Here is a 25,778-nt window from a genome sequence, read left to right as displayed (position 1 = left end):
ATTGTATGGTCTGATTCTTTTTGTGCTGCTTGCTTATGATCTCAGCCAATTACTTGAGTTGTGAACTCGTTGTTAAGGTAGGGGTCTGCTTCCAGTGTGGAGAATGTACTGTCCCAAGCTTTGGGGTTTTGTGCAGCTGTTTTCAGAGATACTTCTAGGGACCTGTAAATTTTCAATTCTCCCAAGGTGGTATGATCAAGGGCAAGGTGTTTACTCCTTTCCTGGACTGTGATTTGGTCTATGAGTGGCCACAAGCATTCTTTTTTGTCTTGGAACTGTGAGGAGGATTTCCTCTCCACAGCCACTATAAGCTCCACCATACCAGTCTCCCTCCTCGCCCCAGGACTGCCCCCCAGAACTGTGACCCAGATCCAGGGCAAAGCAGGAGAATCCTGTACCAGCAAAAAGATCCCTACAATCCCCCTCTGATCAGACACTTGATTCCCTCTCAGTTGGTGGGCTGGAAGCTCAAGCGCTATGCTTTTGGACTGGGGCTGTGATCACCAATGCTTCTCTCTCACTGAAGACACAGACTTTTCCTATTGACCTTCTAAGTTGTTCATGGGTTGAGAAGTCTCAAAACCACCACAGCTGCCTGTGATTCAGTCCTCTGAGGCCTATTCCAGGTTCACTGAGGCCTGGTTTGCCTGTGCACCCATGCTGAACTGCACTCCTCTCCCCGCCCAGTGCGATACATCTTTCTGATCAATCATTCAGGTTGTCTTGGGCTGGAAATTTGTTTCACTCTGTCTTTTTGTGGGTTCTGCTGCTTTAGAATTTGTTTAGAGCCATTTTTTACAGGGATTTGGAGGGCTTTAGGAGAGAGCTCAAGCAAGTCACTGCTTTTACTCCTCCATCTTGGCTACACTCCCCAGCTCCCTCATTTTAAAGATGGGGTCCTACATGTTAAAATTGAGGTTTGGAGAAGAACAGGGTCTTGTCTACGGTCACATAAAAAGTTACTAGCAGAGTTGGGATCAATACCCAAGTCTCTTGACTCCTAGCCCAACCTGTTTTTCCACTATATCAACTGAAGGTGTATTACTTTTAAATCATATAACTTGAAATCATGACCCCCCCCAAGACAGACCCTTTTGAGACTAGTTTATTAAGTATATGACTCATCTATATTTATTGAAACAATATAGAGACACAGATTTAAAACAGGCCTTAAATTTGACTTGTTCTTTTGAGTAGATTAAACATGGTTTCTGCCTGCTTTTTCATGCCATCAAACCATAAATTAGACTATCTTCCTAAAGCTCTTTTCTGCACAGATTGCACCCAATCAAAGTTCTGCTGGCTCAGCCCTAATTAAATTTATTCCAAAATGAGATAGTTTTATTATACAGTATAAATATTCTCATGATAATGAGCAAAAAATGGACTGACCACATATGAAAAGCAGGGTAAAAATAATGAACAGTCTATGTTCTCCACGGACAACCGTATGATGTGAAGAGAACTAGAGAAATCCTCCTGCCTGCCCCCTCTCCCAGCATGTTTTCCTTGTGGAGTATTTATGAGAGGACATGAACTAGTCACACAGGATGCATTTGCCTGGTTGGCCTGTGATCCGCATCCCTGAAAGAAATACTCTTATCAGTGATACCCCATCTAAATATATAATATATAATATACATCAATATAGGAAAAGTAGCTTTCTTCAATACTATACATCATAAGTTCCTCTAGTCAAAGGACCCTTTATTATTTTCACATCAAAAAAAAAACATGAAACCCAAAATAATCTTCATCCTGACTGAATTAAGACTTCACCTACAGGTTACAGACATTTTGATTCCTCATTGTTGCCATCTTTGGACTCCAGGGTCAATAAATAAAGAGATAAGGAAGTCTTCTTGTATGTCATTCTCAATGTGGACCCTTTTCTTGAATCTTCTGCACCCTATACTTTTCAATTTGCAGGCTGAAAAACAGGGGCTGATATGTTTGAAGTGATACATAGACAAAAACATGTTTCCTAAATTATGTGGACCCTGGGGACAAAAATCTGGCTGTGTCTGAATAGTATTGATATTAGAAGCTTCTCTTTAACTTCTCTGGAAAAAAACAATGACATGACTGTGACCATGTTCTGGGCCATCATGTAATATAAAAATTGCCTTTTTAAATGTCTGTAGCTGGTGGTGCTGTTGAAAAATGTTATTTGAATATCTCACAAATTAATCCATTGTATATAAAATTATTTGAGACATTATGCCACATTAAGACCCTGACAATACAGTAAATGCTTAATAAATTTCTGTCTCTGTCTCTGTCTCTGTTTTTGTCTCTGTCTTTGTCTCTCTGTCTCTGTCTCTGTCCCTCTGTATCCCTGTCTCTGTTTCTGGTCTATGTCTGTGTGTCTGTGTGTCTCTCTCTGTCTCTGTCTGTCTCTCTCTCTGTCTCTGTTTCTCTCTCTGTCTCTCTCTCTGTCTTTCTCTCTGTCTCTCTGTCTCTCTCTCTGTCTCTCTCTCTCTCTCTCACCCTCCCAAAGGACCAAAGGGAAAAAATTCTAACCCTCCAGAAACTTATATTTTATGAAGGAGAATTTGATTATCTTCAGTTCATAGATGGAAGATCAAAGAGGCTGACTTGTTTGTGGTCAAAACAATAGTATTATCATCAACATTATAATAATAACAGTAATAATAACAAGAATGTGTTCAGTCATCTCAGTGTGTCTGACTCCTTGTGACTCCATGTGGGATTTTCTTGGCTAAGATACTGGAGTGGTTTGCCATTTCCTTCTCCAGCTCATTTGACAGAGGATGAAACTGAGGACTGACTTGCCAAGGGTCACACGGCTAATAAGTGTCTGAGTGCAAATTTGAACTTACAAAGATGAGTCTTCCTGACTCCAGACCATGTGCTCTATCCACTATGCCACCTAGCTGCCAAATAATGAGTAATATCTATCACTTCTATCATCCTTTGAGGTTCGGAAAGAACAGTGTATAAATATTATCTCAGTTGGTCCTCAGCATCAGCCTTGTGAGATAGGCATTAGGATCCGTCCATTATAGTTATGAAAACTAAGATTAGAAGAGCTTAAGTGCCTTGCACAGCCTCACACAGCTAGTATATGTACCTGAGGCAGGATTTGAACTCATGTCTTCCTGACACCAAGTTTGACTCTCTATGCACTACTTAACAGTGCCCCCCATAGCACTCGTCCTTAAATGCCCTATGTAGCTATACCATTTAGACTTAGTTCTGCTGTCTGAGGTAGGACTGGAACCCATCTCTCCTGACGCCTTTTCCTGTGCTCTTTCCATACACAGATGTCTATTTCTTCTCTTTTCAAAGAGTGCCCATCTCAAACTTGAAATAATTAGAATGACAAAAGGAAAAAAAAAGACTGACAATAAATAGGGTGCATTAGGCAGGAAACAGAGAAAGATTAGTGGAGTATAGAAGTTTACTCTAGGGAGAAACTCACCAATAAATCTGGGCCGAGTTCACGCCAATGACCTATGGAGAAAGCCTGAGAAGCATTTCTCCTAAGCTCATGGCAAAGCTTTCTTTCCCACCTCCCACCTCCTGGCATGTTTCATACACTGAAAACTGCTTCCACAGGGTCCACCCCCAACTGTCACCAGACACTGGCCATCATCTGTCTGTCTCTGCAGCTTCCTCTCTTTTGCCTGTGCTTTGGTCCACATTACCTTGAAGGTTTGGCCTAGTTCTCTCTCCATTTCCCCTAGCTATAAATGAGCAAGATGCAGACAGTCCTTAATTATTTGCCAAGTCTTTTGGCATTTCTCTCTAAGCATCTCTAGATAATTGCTCAGTCTTGTGATTAGTGCTTGGCCCTTGGGGAACTGGGGTCAAATTTCTTCCAGTCATGATTGAGCATAAATTACATGGCATGGTTCAAGCTCAATTTCTGATGCAAAAAAGTTACATGATCTGTCATCACGCATTAGTGTTTTCCAGAGAAAAGTTAAATTGGAAAATTAGCAGGTTGAAGGTACAGGATGCTGTGCCCTGGCTCAAAGGACCAATACCTGTCTGGATTTCATCCCTCTCTCCTGCTTAAATATCTGGGAATCTACTGCCAGAAACCTTAAAAGTATAGTTCCATTCTTGTCTTACGGAAAAAATATTCCAGATCCCAGTTTCCCTGGAGAGGTGGGGTGGGGAAGACGAAAGCAGCATCGAAGGTATCTTATTTCACCAAACACAGAGAGCACATTAGATAGCTAAGAATGAATTTAGTCTACACTGAACCTCATCACAGGTCTATATCTTCTACATGATTGCTTTTTTTTTTTCCTGTGCTAAAACTCGAGGCCAATACTCGAGGCGCTCGTATCACGTCCTGGTATGAATGCATCTGTAGAACAAGTGTTCATATTTCAAATTTTGGATTCGTGTTAGAAGATACCGTGTGACCAAAAACAAACAAACAGATTCAGGGATGAGAAAACTGGGGTTCAAATCCTTCATGAGATATTTACTAATTATGTGATCGTGGGTAAATCATGACCTCCTTGGGTCTTAGAGTTACCTCATCTATATATATTGGTCTAAAACAGCCTGTGAAGACTCTTCCAGTTTAAGAGATATAATCCCACCTTGGCAAGCTGCCTAACTATTCAAATAGAAATTACCTTGGAGGTAACAGTCATTAAAGAATTCAAACTTGCTTTAATGTATGTAAAGAAGGTATTTTCCCTACCTGCTTTGCTTGTTGTAATTTATGGACATAAGTATTGGTGGATTGAGCCTTGGGGTTTGGGAAATTTTCACCCTGGAGGACACAGGCACCCCGGGGATTCTCCATGCTTTCAGATTCTGCCCGAGGACAGTCCAGAGACTGTTGCTAAGGGACAAAAGCAGGGTTCAGCATTTGTTTATGCCTTGAAGTCTCCATAATTCTGTATTAAATTAATAAATATGAAAAGACACATAAACAATGACCCAAACATCTGATGCTTGAGATAGAGCTTGTTAATTTTTCCACAATGTGAAATTTCATCTGCTACTGCTGTTCCACTTTGAAAAGTAAATGCTTTTCAGGCCTGGAGATGATGCTTGCTCCAAATAGACACCTGCAGCTCTAGCTACTTCCTAGTTTCATTCTTTTTTTCTGGCTGTACTTAGGGAGAGGTGCACGGGCCAAAAGCAGAGGCCGTGGGAGCAAAGCTTTGGTCTGTTTTTCTCATAAAATGCTATGGAATAGACGCAATGAAAACACATTTTCAATGAAGGCACCACTCGGGCTGTATTTTTCAGTAAATGAAAGAGCCCCCACTGCTTTTCAAAGAAGCAAAGAAAAACAAAAACAAAACAGGCCAAAAGGAAAGAAGAAAAGAACCGAAGTCTGTGTTTCCATCAGTCTTCCTCTTAACAGAACCTTCTCCATTCCTGTCCACAAAACCTGCTGGACACAAATACTGGGAGCATGTCTACTTTGACATTTACCTTTATTCCACAATTTACAACAACATGAAGCCACCAGGAAGCCTTTCAGTGGTGGACTCCAACAGGCTGCCCAGATTCACTTGGGAAAATCACTGATGATTCTCTTCTTACATTCATTTCTTTTTTTTGCTTGCTTGTTTGCTTATTGGTTTATTTATTTTTCCATTCATTTGCTCATTCATTCATTTAATTATATTCTTATTTAATCATTGATCTACCAGCTTATCTATTCATTTACTCATTTAAATGTGTGCTTTTGGGTTTATTTGTTCCAGTTGGCTCAGACCTGTAATTTCATTGCTAAAAGTAATTTCTCCTGTGAAAATGTCTTACAGTATTGTATGTGGATCAGAATCTTATGTGCCACTAATGTCTCACATGCTCCCTGGAGCACTGAAAGGTGATGTGACTTCCCCAGGGTTACACTGTATGCATCTGCGAGAGAACCTGAACCCCATCTGCTTATCAGATGAGCATAAATACATCCATAAACACATTTGTGTGTATACATACATATCTATCTCTCTATATGCCATATATGTATATATTTATATATACACACATAATATATACATATATATTTTCAAAGCTTAAAGTCCTACATACATGATGCTGCTGATTATCATTATCATTGCTATGATCTTGCTGCCTTGACTACACCATATTTCCTCTCAGTGTTGACACTCAGTCAACTTGGTACAGAGGAAAGAAAGGGCAGTGGATTGAAAGACAGAAGACCTGGTTTCAAATCCTGCCTCTCTTATTTACTGTATATGTGGCCTTGGACAAATCACTTCATCTCTGGGCCTGCATTTCTTCATCTTCAAAACCAAGCAAGAAATAAGCAAGTATTGATTCAATGTCCATTACACACCAAATACTGGACCAGTAAGGAAAGGGTTCAGCTAGAGACCCTCTCAGTTTTCTGATAGCCCAAAATTGAGGATGTTCTGATTTCCATGTCAATCATAGTTCTTCCCAAATGTCCCATCATGGGCTTCTAAGAGTAAAATTTGCCTTATGTGGAGTATTGAGTTCCTATTGTGATGACACATTTATGGATCCAGATATGTGTTTTAATACTATTACAATAAATTCCTAAGGAATAGCAGGTCATAGTATTAAACTGTCACAAATAAAATCTTCAATTTGTACAAGAGTATTTGTGCTTCCATCACTGGTCTAATTGAAAAGTGACAACAGAAGAGACATTTAAAGGGGATTTTGACATAGTACTGAACTCAAAGTTGATAAGAAAAAAAAATTACATCAGATTCTAATGATAACAGACAAAAATTAATCAAAAAATTAATCCAAAGCCAATAACCATTGGAACAAATCATCATGTAAAGGGTATTTCCAAGAGTCAAGCGCTGAATTACTTCCTTTGCATTGAAACCTTGGCATGTGCCCCTGGTTTACAGTCAGCCCTTCAATACTGCCCTCCTTCCAGTAGATACAGAAGGTCATAGACTTCCCAACTCAGAGCTGCTTTGGATGGCCTGAGGCAAGTTGTTTCATGCTTCTTATTCCCCAGTAAATGGTGCAGATAGAGTATAAAATCTGGAAAAAAAACACATATATAAAGCATATGAAGAAGAAAAAAAAATATTAGTTCTGTGCCTCAATCAATATTTAATATTCATGTTCAACTGGCAAAGAAAAAATTCTCTCAAGGGAAATGAGCCCAGGCATTCTAAGTTGGAGTTAAATTACACTGATTAGATCTGGCAGCCTGGACTTTGATATGACTTAAGAAACACAAGTTGAACATGAATTGAGGAGGCCCAAGTTGGAGGAGAGAAATCATTTTGTTTCTGGGACTTTCTTCAGCTATGATACGCCCAGTTGCTGCCACAGATGGGCTTCTAAATGTTAGGTCATGAACAGAAGGAGCTCTCTCCTGGCTGTTGGGCATACCGCGAGTTTTATGAACTGTAGTAAATGAGCTCATTGTTTTTATAGACCAAGATGCCTTTAAAAAAGGAGGCAAAAATGATTTTTTAAAAACTGCCCCCTCCATCGAAGGCTATATATTCTAGGAGACCAGGAATTCCACTAGTCCCAGATGACATGGGCTGTATTCCAAACACATCATCCTTGGTTCTCTCAATGACCCATATCCTTCCTTCCTTCCTTCTTCCCTCCCTCCCTCCCTTCCTTCCTTCCTTCCTTCCTTCCTTCCTTCCTTCCTTCCTTCCTTCTTCCCTCCCTCCCTCCCTTCCTTCCTTCCTTCCTTCCTTCCTTCCTTCCTTCCTTCCTTCCTTCATTCATTCATCCAACAATCATTTATTAAGCACCTATAATGGAACATGCATTGTGCTAGATACTGGGGATATGAAGACAAAATCAAACTATTTTCTGACCTCAAGGATTAGAAATTTAGATCTGGAAGGGAATGTAGAGGTCAGCAATTCCAAATTCCCATTTTACATATAAGGAAACTAAAGCACAGGGAGGAGAAGTGATTTGCCCAGAATCAAACAGATAATAAGGGTCTAAAGCAGGATTTGAAACCTCAGCTTCTCAATTCAAAGTCTAGCATACAATTCTTCTACTGTTCTCAAGGATTTTACAATTAACTGAGGAAAAAGAAAGATACACAGAAGATACATCTAATAGAGATAGATGATAGATAACTAGATCCATGGATGATTGATAGACTGAAAGTTAGATAGATAGATAGATAGAGAGATAGATAGATAGATAGAGAGATAGATAGATAGATAGATAGATAGATGATAGATAAAATGGTGTTTGGGTGGGGATGAAACTTGTGGTTTCATTGATATATGGAACATAGGGGTGTGTGTGTGTGTGTGTGTGTGTGTGTGTGTGTGTGTGTGTGTGAGAGAGAGAGAGAGAGAGAAAGGAAGGGGTAAGGGCACAAGCTATATCTCTAAAGATAGAACATTGATGTGTTATTTCTCTGGTATAGTGAATTCCCAGGAGAGGAAGCCTCCTCTACTAACACAGGTTGGCACATTCTCTACGACTAATAGTCTTACAAAGTAACCTCCAGCAACAGTGTAAAACTCCAATTGAATTTGGGGCCACTAAACTGTACCTGCAGCTCTGAGAGCTGTGTGATGATGCTTTAAAATACAATGTTAAATTGCTTACTGTCTTAGGAAAGGGAGGGAAGGAGAAAATTTGGAACTCAAAATCTTATACAACAAAAGAATGCTAAAAATTGTCTTTATATATAATTGGAAAATATTTAAAACAATACTGTTATCTGCGTTTTAATAGATGTTGGTAGTTAGTTAAATATTTCCCACTTACATTTAGTCTGGGTTGGACTGTCTTCAGGAAGGTCCCAGCCCCTGCTGGACACCCCTGACCCTACAATAATAAGATATGCAGTGTCTTGCCTGGGGTCGCAAACCAGTAAATGTCAGAGACAGGACCTGAAAGGTCTTCCTGCCTTTGAGGCTCCCTTTCTATGAAGTAAATACAAAGCATTTTGCAGGAAAAAAGGCCCTAGCCATGGATGGTACAGAAACCGCCAAAGAAGGCTTCATGAAAGGAGTGGCATCTGACAGACACTAAGAGGCTGAAATGATGAAGCAATATGTTCCAGGGACAGTGAAATGGGTGTGACAGGATTCCTGAACAAAGACAAGGAACCTGGAAATGAAATGTCAAGTACAGGAAGAGCAAGCAAGACACTTTCGCTAGAGCTTAGAGTGCATGGAAGGGGATGAAGCGGGTAGGGAGGGATGCCCTGTGAAATCAGCCTAGAAAAAGAGGCTGGAGCCAGATTTTTCAGGGTATTTAAATGCTGTGTTTGCATGTTGTCATCAAAATCACAAAGAACTAGTAGGACTTTTGAGGCAGGTATTGTCATAGTCAGAGCTAGCCCAAGCAGTTGGTAAGAATGTTCATTGGACAGCTGGGCAAAAACTAAAGAGAATAGGGGAGAGTCTGGAGGCAAGGAAACCAAATTAGAAAGGTGGGTGTCAACAGACACCCAAGTTAGGGTATCTTGGCCTTCTCAGGTGTAAACTTACATTTACATCTGAACATGTTATCTTCTTAAAGAACAGCTATAGTGCTCTAAGTTCATATATTGCCCTGGCTGTTCCAACTCTTCCTTAGTCTTAACTTCAAAGAGTGATATATTAAACAACACAGGAAAACACTAAATATAAAACAACTTCAGTCTAATGAGTAGCCCATCTCTCCTTCCTCAGCTATCCCCCCCACACCTCTGAAATGCTAGGTTCCAGAAAAGAGAGGTTCATCAAGCTTCCTAACATTAAGCTAATCTCATCATATGAGATTCTTTTTCTAGACCTAAGTCCCTCAAGCCCCAGATGGAGCCTCAGAGCAGGTGCCAGGCATGCCCCCCTGCCACATTTTGGTTTGGTTTTAAGCCATTTGGCTCTGACTTCATCCACCTCTGCTCTTTTTTCTCACCTGCCCACAAAATGTTAAATTCTTTCCCAACTTTTGTGTGCATTTGTGCATCATGCAGGATGATAAGAGCTTGATGGGCAGTGATGTTGGTAGGGTCAGCAGTGTGTACATGAAGATCACTTATTTTCTTGTATTATTCCAACTTCCTTTCTCAGTTACTAAACCATTCCCATCCCCCATCCCCCGGAAGAATGTCACTATTCCTGGAAGATCTATAAAAACCTATTTACAGAGGAAGCACATTTAAGCAATAAGGATGGATAGACAGAATCATTCTTGAGGAGATGCCGATGTCCTGAGGTAGAGCCAAGGGCCATTACCCAAGGCCAGTCATTAATGTACAGGAAGGGCCCTATAGTGAAGGGCTTTTGGCTCTAATAGGAGGGAAAATGAGGGGGGAAAAGTAATAACTTCCAAACATTGCCATTTGGATTTTATGTGTGGGTGGTTTAGTTTAAAATGATCCTTCTGGGCCATTCTAGAGAACTAATATCCCAAACATTAACCAGTCTGATTGCTTCATCCAATTCCCGACATTCCTTCCAGTTTATAATACATACAATATGAAAAATTACTAGAATGACTTCAACAGTAATGTTGTATCAGGAGTCAAATAAGCATAACATAAAGTGTCTCTAGTGGTACTCATGGAAGCAAAAGAAAAAACAATGCTTCCTAAACTGGTTTTCATTTTCTTTTCTATGAATGCTATTCCCAAGTGATGGCATAAAGGATTTTCTTTGTTGCACTGGTACTAAAAAAAGTCCTTCCCCATCCTTTTCAAAACATATTGCCCAAAAGGCATAACCTTTGGGAATGGAATGGCAAATAGTTACCCATTCAATGTTTTGTTAGAGCGGCAAAGAGGTGTATTTTGACTGGAAAAGGGACAAAGTGACAGGATTTGTGAAAGACGGGGACCTAATCTGCTGGGTGGCACAGGCTGGTAACTTCCTGGTCCAGTAGCTAATGATTATGAAGACTATGCCATTTCCTTTATTCTGAATTTAGAAAAAACTCTAACTTTGATGAACATCAACAAATATAGACATTTCCATTGGGAAAGGGAAAAGGGAGTAAAGGGAAGGGAAGGAGTGTTGTTTATCATATCATTATTTAGCGCTGGTTTTTGAAAGCACAAACTAAACACAGAATGCTAGTTCTTCTGGTGCTGCTTGTTGGGGTCTGCCTTTAACGCCTTCTGAGCTCTACTATGCATTTTCCTGAAACAGTAGTTTGACACATTTTATTTATTTTTTAAAGCCCAATTCTCCTCACCACTCAACCTTCACCTCCCCCCCCCACCAAATAGAGCACTCCCTCATCACAAATTAACATAGCCAGACAAAGTCAAAACTAGGCATTTTCTATACCCCCAAAATATGAACTTGAAGGGCAGAAGGAAACATTCTTTTCACTTGTATTTCCAGCACCATGCCCAATATCTTTTGTTATTGTTTGGTCATGTCTGACTCTTCATGACCTCATTTGGGGTGTTCTTGGTAATGATACTGCAATGGTTTGCCAGTTCCTTCTCCAGATCATTTTACAGTTGAGGAAACTGAGGTAAACAGGGTCAAATGACTTGACCAGGGTCACATAGTTATTAAGGGACCAAGGCCAGATTTGAACTCAGGAAGGTGGATGTTCTTGACACCAGGCCCAGCACTCTATCTACTGCACCACCTAGCTGCCCATCTAGTAGCTAATAAGTGCTTAATAAATGCTTGTTATTTGATGGCTCCATTGCTGGAGTCTTGACTGGGACTCTGGGTCTTCTATAACTAATCTTTTCCACTGATCAACTTTTTTGTGTTTCTTTAACTAGAGCTCAGTGATTCTGATGATTATTGCTGTGTAGCAGAGATTATCACCTGGCCTCCCCAAGTCTTTATTATTATTATTATTATCATTCTTTTTCCATTATTCCTCTTGAGGTTATTGATCTTTTGTTGCTCTAGGTGATTTTTTTTCCTTCTTAGCTTTATAGAGTAATATTTAGTAGTATGATTGGAATGCTACTAGATAAGTAAGTTATTATATTTAGTAGTTGTACTAGTAAATATGCTGACATGGCCCAACTGTACTGAACTCTCCAATTACATAGGTCTGCCTTTAAATCTGTAAATAGTGTTTCTTATTGTTTTCATGTAATTTCTATGCACATCTTGGTAAGAGGACTCCTGAGTATTTCACACCTTCTACAATTATTTTGGATTAAACTTCTCTTTCAGTCTGTTTTGTGGGATATATACAGAAAAGACTAATACATTTTCCTTTTTATCAGGATAATACCAATCTATCATTCCAGCCTCAGTACTCTTCCTTTGAGAGTCATGCTCTAAATTAAGCGATAGTGGAATAGTATAAAAATATAGATTGGGAACCAGGACTGGCTTTAAATTGTGATCTTGCCATTGCTGTGTGACCTTGGGAAAATTATTTAAGATCTTTAGGTCTCAGTTTCTTCATCTGTAAAATGAGGAGTTGGACTAGAGTGCAGATTGCATTTTTTGTATAATAGACTTCTTTGTCAGTTTGGTCAAGTCTATGGACCCCTTCTTAGTCAATCAGCAAGCATTTATTAAGGACCTATGTGCCTGGAATCATGCTAAGTACTAGGAACACAAAGAAAGGCAAAGATAGTCTCTGCTCTTAAAGAGTTCATAGCCTAGTTAAATAATGTTTTAAATATACAAATTAAAGTGCATTGGGTTTCAAATAAACCCAATCATATTGAAATAATAAAATACATACATATCTATATTTGTGTCCATATGTATATGTGTACACACACACACATACACACACACACACACACACACACACACACACGTACTCCAGGTTAAGAATCCCTGCCACTAAATAATCTCTAATGTCCATTCTAACTCTCACTCTTAAGAAAACAGTTTCCACTTTTTCCCTGAAGTCTTTTCTCTCCTCCCTAGGTCACAGTATTTTCTTCTTCAAGTAGCTTTACTAGCACCTGTTCTATGGGGTTGATTATTTGGCTAAGCCCTGTTTCATATTTGCTACCCAGTTTTTAACATAGGCGTAATTTATCTTTTTAAATAGAATGCAAGTATGTGGGCATAGGGCATTTCTTACTGATCTTTGGAATCTTAGAATTTATGTGTTAAAAGGGGTCACTTTAGGTCCAATCTCTCTTGAAGTCTTAGACAAGCTGAAAATGCCAAAATGGCTCAGTGCATCTGTGTGGATCTGATTTAAAGATACACATGATGTTTTGTAACAGGTCCTTTTCTCCCTCACAGACATAGATGTAGAACTGGAATGAATGTGAGAGATCATTTGGCCCAAGAGCCTCCCTGATAGATGATCAAGCTGAGATGAAGAGAGCACAAGGGGTATGCACAAGGTCAAATGGTCATAAGTGACAGCTGGGATTTGACCTGGAGAAGTATGTGCAGATGATAGGAGGTATTCTGCCCTATGAGGAGACACTGATTCAAAAAAATGAGAAAACTGAAACTGAATTATGAAGCAGTAATCATCAAAACAATTGACTGAGAAATAGAGTGGCAGATCAGTGGAATAGATTTGGTACAAATTATATTGCAGTAAATGACCATAATAATTTACTATATGATAAACCCAAGGATCCAAGAATTTGGAACAAAAACTCATTATTTGACAAAAACTGCTGGGAAAACTTGAAAACAATATGGCAGAAAGTAGGTACAGACCAACATATCACACTGTACACCAAGATAAGGTCAACATAGGTGTATGATTTACACATAAAGGATGATACCATAAGCAAATTAAGAGAGAATGGAATAGTTTATCTGTCAGATTTATGGATAAGGAAAGAATTTAGGACCAAAGAATAAATAGGGAACATTGTAAAATGCAAGATGGATAATTTTGATTATATAAAATTAAAAAAGAAAGTTTTCCACAAACAAAATGAATGCAACCAAAATTATGAAGAAAGTAAAAAAAAAAAAGCTAGGGAAAATTTGCAATAAGTATCTCTGATAAAGGCCTCATTTCTCAAATGTGTAGAGAACTGAATCAAATTTATAAAAGTACAAGTCATTCTCCAATTGATAAATGGTCAAGGGATATAAACAGGCACTTTTCAGACAAAGAAATTAAGGCTATCTGTAGTCATATGAAAATATGCTCTAAATCACTATTGATTAGAAAATGCAAATTAAAACAGCTCTGAGGTACTATCTCACTCTTATCAGACTGGGTAATTTGATAAAGAAGGGAAATTTTGGGTGTTGGAGGGGCCAAGGGAAAACTGGGACACTAATGTACTGTTGGTGGCATTGTGAATGAATCCAACCATTCTGGAGAACAATTTGGAAATATGCCAGAAGGACAATCACGTGGTGTATACCCTTTGATCCAGCAATACCACTGCTAGGTCTGTATCCCAAAGAGATCCAGAAAAAAAGGGGGGAGAGGATTTATTTGTACAAAAATATTTATAGCAGCTCTTTTTATGGTGGCTAGGATTTGGAACTCAAAGGGATGTCCATCAATTGGGAAATGGCCAAACAAACTGTGGTATATGATTGTAATGGGATATTAGTGTGCTATAAGTAATGACAAGCAGGATGATTTCAGAAAAAAAAAAACCTAGAAAGACTTACGTGAGCTGATGCATAGTGAAGTGAAGAGAACCAGGAAAACACTGTACATAGTAACAGCAATATTGTTCAGTGAAGAATTGTGAATGACAGCTATTCTCAACAGTACAATGATCCAAGGAAGTCCCAGAGGACTAATGATAAAGCATACTGTCCACCTCCAGAAAAAGAACTGATATTGTTTGAATACGGACTGAAGCATGCTGTTTTCCACTTTCTTTCTTTCATTTTTCTTTTATCTGAGTCTTCTTGTACAAAATGACTAATATGAAAATGTTCTACATAATTGCATATGTATAACTTCTATCTTATTGCTTACCATCTTGGGGAGAAGGAGGAGAGAAAGCGAGGGATAGATTTTGGAACCTGCAACTTTAAATAAAAATGTTAAAAAAGAAAATTCATGGTTAGATATGAATAGCCTGAAATATGATGAATGTAAACGTTGCCATGGTCTACAAGTTAGCAGCTACAGATCTTGTCCAACACTAATCCATTTTTTACATACTAGAAAACTGAGCCTTATGGATATTAAGTAACATGTACAGGTCATATAACATACCATATATACCACATTGAAAGCTTTGAAATGTAGTACTAGGGGAACATTTTGGAGCCAGGGAACATTTTGGAACCAGAGAACCTGTGTTCAAAGCCTTCTTCTGACACCATCTGTCTGACCTTGAGCAACTCACTTTACCTTGGTGGGACTGAGATTATGCATCTGTGAAATAAGAGCATCATAAGTGACGGCCATTAAGGTCCCTGAACCTCTATGAGCCTATGATTGTAAATGTGATAAATGTCCTTGGTTGTCATCATAGATACATTGTCACTACCCCTCAACATCACACACCTATTAAATGGCAGGGCCAAGACTTGAATCCAGGGCTCCTGACTCACTCCACCATGGTCCCCACTATGCCATGTTTATTCCATGTACAAAGAAGGTCATGAATAAATGCCTGAAAATGTACAGGAATGGGAAAGATGGGTTGGGGAAACCCAAGCAAACCAGCTACATCAGATCAGATCACAGAGTACGTATCGAGAACAGTAGGAGATTGGCAATGGTTTGGAGGCAGACTGGGGGCCTTGAGCACCAGTTTGGAGTGAGAACTGAATTTGGACATTCATCATCAAATAGTACAATTGTTGCACATGTTACTCTGGAGATAGAAATTGTGCATTAGGAATAATGACTAATCAAAGTGACTCAGGTGCATCATGGCAGAGCAGATAGAGGGCTGGCCTCAGGGCCAGGAAGATTTGAGTTCAAGCTTTGCCTCTGAGCCAAACTGGCTTGCTGGCCATTGGACGTTTTTGACCCCCAAGCAGCTGTTTAAGGCTAGATGTTATATGCATATGGCTAGTTTTCTCTGCAGGGAAGTTCAGACACCAAAAAAGTTCTGGTCCAAAGTAATAATAAAATAACAACAACAGTAATGATATTTATAGGACACCTGAGAATTTGAAAAGCATGGTACATATATTATCTCATCAGATCACGATTACTATGGAAGAAGAAAAAGAAGTAAGTCACAACCATGCCTAACTGATTTAAAATTCCAGCTTGGTCATGAAAAGGAAGCATCCCTCAACTTAAATGTTCTTCTCTTATTCATTCTCACTTTGTCCAAGAATCTAAGTCTACAGAAAGGCTTACTATAATTTGTCACATCGCAAGGCACTTAGGCATCCCAAAGAAAAGAACTTAGTGTCATCTCTGGCAAATAGCAGTGGTTTTCAGTTAAAGCCAATTCTCATATCAAAAACCAAAGCTCTCCATGAAGACAACACTAGTATAATTGCTAGCTAGTGTTATCATTAATGTTAAGACCTTTATAAAGACACTCTGAGGTGAACAGGTGGAATGAGGTTGGAGCCAGCTTATTAGGGTTAATTCATTCAAATTCCATTCAAAATTCCATTCAAAAGTATGGAAAAGACCTTTGAAAGAATCCCATTCTGTTCCTGCTTCTGAGGCTCTCGTTTATTTTCTTAAATATTTATGTGGGAAAATTCCTCCCTGAGAAGCAACCTCTCATTGACTTTTATATCCAGTGGCTGTGGTAACAGAATTATACACACCTCCCTGCTTCACTTAGGATATGGACAGGCATTAGAGGATCAAGCAGAGAGGTGAATAATTTCATTAGGGATGCAGAAAGTCATGTATGTTATCTTTTATCAAAAATAAAGGACTTTCAGTGTGAAATGCACTTTAGGGGAGATCTGAGTACTAATCATATTCAAAGCGGCTGGGGCATTGGCCATCATATCTCTTCCCCATCAATGAATGATTGGCAGGATGACTTTAAACTCTCCTTTTACAAAACAAACCAAGAGCTCACATCTCACACCAACTTCTTTGATATTGGCGATGTTTCCAATACAACAAAATTACAGGTTATTTCATCAAAAAATTCAGCAAACTTTTTGGAGGGGTGGAAGATCGGATAAAAAAAATAAGCCCAACTTTTAACAGCCTTATTAAAGGCATATTTAGCCAGATGTGTTTGGGATCAGATGGTATCAGTCATTGCCTGTCTCAGGAGTATTCTCAACCCATAGACATAATCATCTCCATGGGCAAATATTAAGTCCCCTCAACATACCATGTTTTAGAGACTCTCTTTGATAAAAATTAAAGTTTGACAAAGGAGGTAGGGAGAGGAACCCAGAGGGTGAGACCCACAAAAGCTGAAATGCCAGAGTTGGCTGTTCAGATAACTAGTGAAAGAAAGATGAGTTGTTTGTTGCCCAAATGGTTTCCTGTTCTGGTTATGTAATTGAGATATTCCAAAGGAAGAAAAGGACTGCAATTGTGGAGCCATTAGGAAAACTAGAACCATTCAATCTCCATCCCTAGCATGAAAAGTTTACTTCCCTAGGAGAGTCTAAAAGGCACATGGCCACAACAAGGACTTTCCAGCTATCCTGAAAGCACAAAGCCAAACCTCAGGTTCCACTTAGAAGTAAAGACATCACCAATAAATAGATTATATTGAGATATTTATATGAATATCTACATCTATATGTTTATGTCACAGATATAGATAGAGTTCATATATATATACATACACATACATATATATATACATATATACATATATATATAATACTCATGCTTGTCTGTATGTACATACATTCCATCCCAGCTTAAAACTGTACTAAGAATTTTGGGAAACTGTATTTCCTATCTATTTATAATGTCTTAGTTTCCTTAAAATAGCATCTAAAGTATGATTTCTTGGTATACTTCTCTATTTCTATAATTTCATCTCTAATTTTTTTTCAGCTAGCAGTTCTTAAGGAACCACATGGCAGCAGGGAAAAATCATTCAGAGGTTAAAAGGAGAATACATACTATCTTGTCCCAGTAGCTACAATCTTGCAGAGGAGAAAACTGAGGTCCAAGGAAGTTAAGTGATTTGTCCAATGTCACTTAGGTTATATCATAGGCAGAATTTGAGCCATGGTCCTTTGACTCCAGAGACCATTCTTTGTCTACTGTCCATGTTATCTATTAAACTTCAGAGCACCTCTAACCCTGAGGGAAGAGAAACACTGGCCCTGTTACAAAATCTGTTCACTTGTCTCATTTGGAAAAGTATCCAAGGAGCCTTGATTTTCCTCACCCCTCTGGAGTATGCAAGTTACCATTAAGCTTGATATTTCACTAAAGGGCACATTCATTTTTTTGTGCAAAATCTTCCATTAATTATTTCATTATTATTGTGATCTTTATCTGAAGTAAAGATTAAAAATTCCCTTTGATAAAGAAAGTCATATGGCAAAAGATGGTACATATGAAATATGACTGTATGTTTATTTACTAACTAAGTTAGCTCCATGTATCTTGTATAAATAGGGAAAATGAAGAACATGATATATATATGGCACATGCTCCCATACTCTATTAGGTCTCTGATTTCACAGGTAGGGAATATCTATCCTCTGCAACAGAGCAGACTGAAGTCCATCAAGGCCTGCTATTCTCATGTCACTTTTGTCCATGTGCTCCTATAAATTTCCTACCAGGAGTCCATCCGTGTGTTAGAGATTTACTCACTTCTTTTTGACATCATGAAGATGCCAACATACAGGCTGAGCAGTAGCAGCCCCTTAGTTATGCCACATAACCAGCCCATTGGGATAGAATCACAGAATCTGAGAAATGGAAAAGATGTCAGCGGCCCTCGGGTCCAATCCATGCACCAAGGAATCCCTACCATAATATGCCTGAGCAATGGTCACTTTGAGGACTTATGAGGTGGGAAACCTCACCGCTTCTGAAGGCAATGCAGTCTACTTTGGGTCACCTCCTCTATTAGGGGTTTTTGGTTTCTTTGCATCTTACAGCCATTCATCTTAACTCTGTCCTCTGAGACCAAGGAGAACAAGCCTCATCCCTGTTCCACATGACAACCCTCCAAATATTTAATAACAGCCAATAACACTAACATTTATGTAGTGTTTCCAGGCACTGTGCTAAGCTCTTTACAATTATTATCTCATTTGATTAAAATGAGGTAATAAACTTGCACATAACTATCATTCCCTCCACCTTCAGCCCTCTTTTTCTCAATACTAAACCTCCCATTTCCTTTAACCAGTCTTAATGTGACACGAATTCAAGGCCCTTCACTATTCTGATTTCCTTACGCTTGACATCCTGCAACATCCTTCTTAAACCGTGGTGCTCAGAACTGAATGTAATACTGGAGATGAGGTCTGATAAGTGGAAATGATGCTGACATTCTCACTTCTTATTTTTACTTCATATATTTATATTATGAAATACTTCTCCTTTGTATTATGTTATATTATATTATATTTCTCTTTATATTAGTAGCAGTGTGCATGTGTATATGCTTTAATGTATGCATGTGTATATGTGTATGCAGACATAATTTATATTCATTTTCCTTCCAATAAATAGTCTTAGAAAGTTACTTGAGGCATTTAGGAAGCTAAGTGACTTGTCCATTCACATAATCATGATGATCATGATGATACAAGACTTGGACTCAGGCCTTTCTGGGAAATTATATATGCAGAGATTTTATAACAAAAACAAATAATAAGCCCAATATGTCAAATATGGATGTGCAAGGGCCATAAAACCTGTTAACTAGGTATTAGAAAGGGGAATTCTAAAGTCACACATCAAAATGATGAAAATAGGAACAAGAAATAATGTCCTTAAGTTTTTCTTTTGCACATCTGAGCAGCTCAAAGGTCTTGAACAAATGAAGAGCTGGGGATGGGAGCTCCATTCTGACAATCCTAGCCAGATCTTCCAGTAGCAGCCCTTTCTTCGCTTCCCCAGAGTTGAATGTCTCTCATTGTCTGTAATGATGTATTAGCCTTGAAAAAGTTTTAACCACACAAGAAACTTTGGGCCATCCCAGAATGGCTTTCGGCAATACCACTGGAATGTGTCTTATGTTCATGGAGACCATGTTCAAGCTGTCACACTTGCTCACATTTGAAACTTATGAACAGAGGTAGGAAGAGGAGGGTCTGTTCAAGACTCTGGGAACATATGTTGTATTAAATAGAAACTTACCTCTGGCTCAGAGAAAACACATCAAGACAGTTGGCATGAGCCAGCTACTGTGCCGGCAAAGCCATCTGGTGGGAATTGTCAAAACCACAATTAACATACCGTGAAAACAGACGATACATTGCTAAGGCTTTTCTCCGGTTTTCCCCCGGCTTTCCCATTCTTGGATCTGGTGCTACTGACAATGTTTGTGTGTACTTCTTCCAGTGTCAACTTTGGTTGGCCTTTCTACCATGTCAGCTCAGACAAATGGATGGGAAAAAGCCACCAAAGACTTCACGATAGAGGTTTACAAGGAGAAAAATGAAGGTGCATAAAGTGAAGCTGTCTATGTTGTACTAGGTTCCCCTCAAACTATCTTCTTACAGTTGTCTACTGCACAATGAGAAATTCTCCATTCAAAAGACTTTCCTGGAAATTTGCTGGCTCCTGCCACACACACACAGCAAACAACCATGTTTTCTTTTCCCTCAAATGATTGTTTGTTTGTTTGTTTTTTTCCCCCTGGGTGTGGCAGCTCATACTTGAAATTTGTCAACAAGACCTAAGGAGAATGCCCAGAGCTCCTATGACATTCATAGCAGAAAACTGACTTTCTTAAAAAAAAAGTCTACACATGAGATTTCCATCAAGATGTTAGTAAAATATACAACTTACAAAAATTGAACATGGATCTTATATTTTACCATTTACCAAAATCTCTCGTTTTCCAAAATGCAGTTTTTTTCCAGTAAAGTACAATATAAAAATAATGCAAGGCAAAACAAATTATCCATGATATAGGAACATGCATATTCAGAGGGTCATTGGGCAAGAATTATCAGACCACCCTGCTAAATAGCCGGTTAATATTCTATAAAAATATATTGTCATAATACTTAGTCATCTCACTAATATAGAGCCTTCTAAAGTAAATTCCATTAAGGTTTTTTGTAATGCTTTTATGTTCCCTGAAAGGCTACATTTTTTTAAGCTAGAAAAGTGACAAAATGTTATACAGCAAAAGACAGAAACTATACCCGTCCAAACCCTCATATTCCCTGTATGCAAAGGCATGTTAGGGACAGTGAAGTCCCTAAGCCTTGATTGGCACCCAAGAAGTGCAGGTCCCCAACAGCGCATAGTAGAAAGTGCCCTGTGGGGAGGGGGGATATAGGTCAGGCCATCCTTGAAGAGACTCCTTCGCTACAAGGTCTCCAGACCATCACTGCCCTTAAGGATGACATAGATGTCTCCTGTATTACGTTCTAACAAACATAACTAGCACAGGCCAGGCCTTTGCATTATCTACTTTTATATAAGTACGTATTTACAAAAAGAAATAAAGAAACAATAAGGCAGTGCAGATAAACATTACATACAATGGTCTATTTGAATTTTTATAAAATTGGGGACAAAACCCCAAGTCACGAGCCATTTGTATTTTGCACTTTGAGTGAGTGCCACCTGCCTCTTTTTTGCATTAAAGTTTGAATTGGCCAAGTCATTAGAGCTAAAAGAGAAAACCACAGTGAAAATGATACTGAACCCTGGCCACTGAGACTTCTACACAAACCTCTTCCGGAGGGTGATGCTCAGTTGATTTAAAAAATGAATGAATTCAATATCGACTTCATATCCTGCTACTTCTTTGTACATTTATGTCCTAGTTATGATTCAGGCTTGCTTTTAATTCACTTTTCCTGAAAACTGGAACAGAGTTTGCCAGCACCAAACAGCTCAAGAGTACCACCCTTTCCCTTCTCCACTACCCCTCCCCCAAGCCTTGCAGCTGCAAGATCAAAGCATTTGGGGCAAAACACTGACCCACTAAATGGTGGTTGATTATGCTCACAGCCTTCTTGAAAATTGATTGGAAGGAAACCTGAAAGTTGCTAAGCCTGAATCATGCCACCGTGTCCTGCTTGGCTCCAATATATAGCTTAAAGATGAAAGGATTAGCCTTTCACAACACAGGACTCATTGTTTTTAATACACCAATTTGTTTGTGAAACTATATTATTCAGCATTCCTATCATCAGTTTCTCATAGAAAATGGATCATATAGAGGGAGAGAAGGAAGGAAGGAAGGAAAAAGGAAGGAAGGAAATAGATAAATATATACATATATTTCACGCACAGAAAACAAAACAGAATTAGAAATGTTCTCATTTAGTCACGGTGTCTTTGCTACTACCTCACGAAATTTAATATACATTTTAAAAATGAACAGTATGTAACACAAATTCATAGTTTGATGTTTTACATACAAGCCTGTTTTCTGTATATTGCTATCATTGTGATTGTTGATTAAGTTGATGTTAGAGAAGAAAGATTTTGAAAAAGAAAATGAATACGATTGTCAGATAATCTGGGCCCAACAAAACACTAGTTTTCAGTACTTCTCTAATGGCAAAAGCATACCATCGATGTCCCTCTTCCATAAATTTTGGTCCTTTTGTTCTCACGTAGACATCAACTTTCTACATGCAATGGTAAACGATTTGTAACTGGGCATTCCTGGAAACTAATAAGCAGCAGTATACTTATTCTAGGAATATCTACAAAGGACTGAGATCGATTTTACTGTCTAAGAAACAAAGGAAGACCATTAAATGATGCAGCAAAGGTTCCATCTTTGCCTCTTATAAGTGAGTATACACATGGCATTTGTGAATCATCTACTTGATGCCCACCTATTTTATAATTTCCTCTCTGGTTTTAAATAGGAAACTGAATTTTGTGTAAATTAATGTCTTGGAAAGAATGCTTGCCCTTATTCTATCATTGTATATCAAAGAGCTGCTTAGACTCTTCACAATGGTGGCCCTTTCCCATCGTGGACTCTGGAAGGTCAGCAGCCCACATGTGGTTCACAGCTTGGGGAAGTTTTCTCAATGTTCTGCCAGGGATGGGAGCGCCTGAATGCTCTCTCTCTCATAAGTTCTAAGTCATAAACTGCATCCTTCTTGACCAGTTATGCCAAAAGTGGCCCCAAGGGGCCTCCAAGGCTTGGCTGATGGGATAATGTGAGGGCTTCCTGGGCTGCCACAGCTGTTTTCCTGAGGGAGGCCCAGATGCCTGGATCTGTCCCGACTTTCCGTTTTTTGACTACCTGTTCTGGAAGCAGTTCCAACAAAGGGGGAGGATAACAGCAGGCATCCAGCTGTTTTAAATAAGCCTTGGCAACACAGGTACTGATTACATAAACACTGAAAAAATTCAAAAAGCATTTTTTCTCTTGACTTTCAGGCTATAAAAAAGGTGTGAGACTGTACCAACACTCCCCATCGCCTCTTCTTGAGGAGAAATTTAATGATGAGGATAAAGCCCTCAATTAGGAAAGCAGAGATGCTTCCAGAAAGAAAGAAAAAAAAGATACCACATCCAACTGGGAAAGATCACACATTATAAAGAGACTGGATTGGAAGGACCTGCATTCTCCACATGGCTGGGTAGAGCATAGCATTCTTTATGGAAGTGTCAAGGCAAAATGGACGCTCGGCTCAGAGACACAGTTGTGGTTTGTCTCACAGCCTGGGCAGGAAGAGAGAGAGAGAATCCAATGTGACTTTATCCAATTGACAGTTGAGAATTTTTTTTCTTTTTCTTTTTGCCTTCATGTAGATTCCATGATAATATTTTCCACCTTTTATATTAATCAGCTTCTGAGCAACACTCCATTCATGAATGGAAGATCAGCCATGATCCTACTTTTCATATTTATATCTGGGCTGCCAATCAAGAGAAGACAGGACTGTGGAAAAGATTACAATCACAATATTATGTCCACTTGGGAACAGGGAGGAAGAGGGCAGAGGGGGCTGGTGGAAAAGGCATCTCTCACGTGGGCACATGTTCCAAAATGGCCGACTCTAGACCTGGTCTAATTGTGCACAAACAGACTTTGATCAGGAGTCCTACTTCTTCTTCTTGTTTTTTTTCTTAACACATCAGGTCAGAAGTTGAATTAACCATTAGAACATGCTGAGTTAGGCTTGACCCAAGCATCTGTCCTGAGCTGGGTAAGTCCTCCTCTGGCAAATCACCATGCTCTACCCTTCCTGTTACTCCACCGAGCCCTAGACACTGCCTTGGGTCACGTCTCTCCTTTTTAAAATGCTTATTTTCATTGGCCAAAGATTTTTCAAGAGAGGAGGCAGTCCAGGTGAAGCTCTTACTTCCTGTTTTCTTCAGAGTTCTCCTCCCCTTGCCCCCTACCAATAGCAGGTCCATCCACCATAGTGTTATCACAAACAATTAGATTCATTTTTTTTTGGTCTATGACTTGAAAATGTTTATTTTCTAAATGCTTATATGTGTACACGTTGTTTCCCTCCCCCATTACTTGTACTTGAACTCTGAAGTCCCTATATATCACGAATGATAAAGCTCTTGCCTGAACATAATACAAGTTCTATAAACATAAAGAAACACTCACCTACACAAACACACACACACACACACACACACAGTACACATACACACATTTACAGACACTCACACAATGACTCATCAAAGGTAGGGGCTACTAATTCACAAGTACAGGAAAAATTACAAAAAAATATAACTCATTTCATAGCCCTAAGAAATACATGCTTTGCATCAGTAGGAATGTATACTCTCATTATTTAAAGAAGTAAATTGATTTCATATATATATTTTATATATATATACACATATATGCATATCTGTATGAACATATATTTGCATATGTACATATGCACATACATATATGTGCATGTAAGTATATATGGACATGTAAATATGTAAAATCACCAACAGTTAGTGGAATGAGAACAGAACTGAAATGAGTTGGGCAGAGGCCTTCCTGGGCTGGTTGAATGGGGGTGAGCTAGTAGAAGCCAGATGAGTGCTAAGAGGAAAGGGCTGGAAGGAGGGGGAGGAGTATGGAGTCAGTAATCTGGAAAGATTTAGGTGGCTTAGTAGAATGCAGCTGCCCAAGCCAGAATTGTGACTTGGAGGGACTGTTGAGCTGGTGTGGTCTCACACCAGTAGCCTGATAGCCTTCTAGTAGGATTGGAGCATTAATATAATGTTTGACATTATTGCAAAATTATGCAGAGTGATATTTCAGGTTGATGCTGGGTTAAAAAAAACCCACATGGATGATTCTAGGAATGCCAAAGTAGAATGGACCAGCCCCCTCCCCAAACACTGTGGGCTGCCTATCATGCAGGGATTGGCTCAAGAAGAGACTGGATGGTGCTGAGTGGGCTGTAGAGGAGGCTCTTGGTCAGGATCACATTGAAATCAGTGGACTTTAGTGATGATCCTGGATATTGGAAGGAGACTCTCCCAACACAGTGCCTATATCACAAGTTTCTGTACCCCTTTATTAGACATGATCTCACTGAGTGTGACTCCACTGGGCATTGTAAAACAACAATGATGATGGAGGAAAATGTAACACTGGTTCCTCTTTTAATTAAAAATTGTACTTAGGTAAGCACATACCATTTATATATGGTTTATGCCATTTGTGAATAAATTAAATCTGCACTTTATGCTATGTAATGATCTATACCTAAAAGCAAAAGATTTCTAAATAGATAAATGCCTTGGCAGCAGATTAGTGATGTCAATAAGTAAATATTAAGTGCTGACTGTGTGTAAAGCACTATGCTAAGTGCTGGGGGAAAAAGAAAGGGAAAGGCAGGGCTCCTGCCTTCAAAGAACTCACAGTCTATTTGGGAAAATAACATGCAAACCCTTGTGTGCAAACA

General features: G+C 39.0%; 1 protein-coding gene across 1 annotated transcript in view; it reads right to left on the bottom strand.

The window, feature by feature from the left end:
• Positions 1–5,207: 5,207 nt before the first annotated feature.
• The window catches only part of AGMO (alkylglycerol monooxygenase), a 362,895-nt gene continuing 342,324 nt past the window's right edge, over positions 5,208–25,778 (bottom strand). The window contains exon 13 of the mRNA XM_027872515.1: positions 5,208–6,996. Within this exon, the coding sequence (XP_027728316.1) occupies positions 6,916–6,996 (81 nt within the window). The 3' untranslated portion in view covers positions 5,208–6,915. The remainder of the gene's footprint in view (positions 6,997–25,778) is intronic.

This window comes from Vombatus ursinus, unplaced genomic scaffold (assembly GCF_900497805.2).
Source record: "Vombatus ursinus unplaced genomic scaffold, bare-nosed wombat genome assembly UNPS02014799.1, whole genome shotgun sequence".
Taxonomy (NCBI): Eukaryota; Metazoa; Chordata; class Mammalia; order Diprotodontia; family Vombatidae; genus Vombatus; species Vombatus ursinus.
Note: the sequence above shows the minus strand (reverse complement) of the source record. Positions and strands in the feature narration are given on the sequence as shown.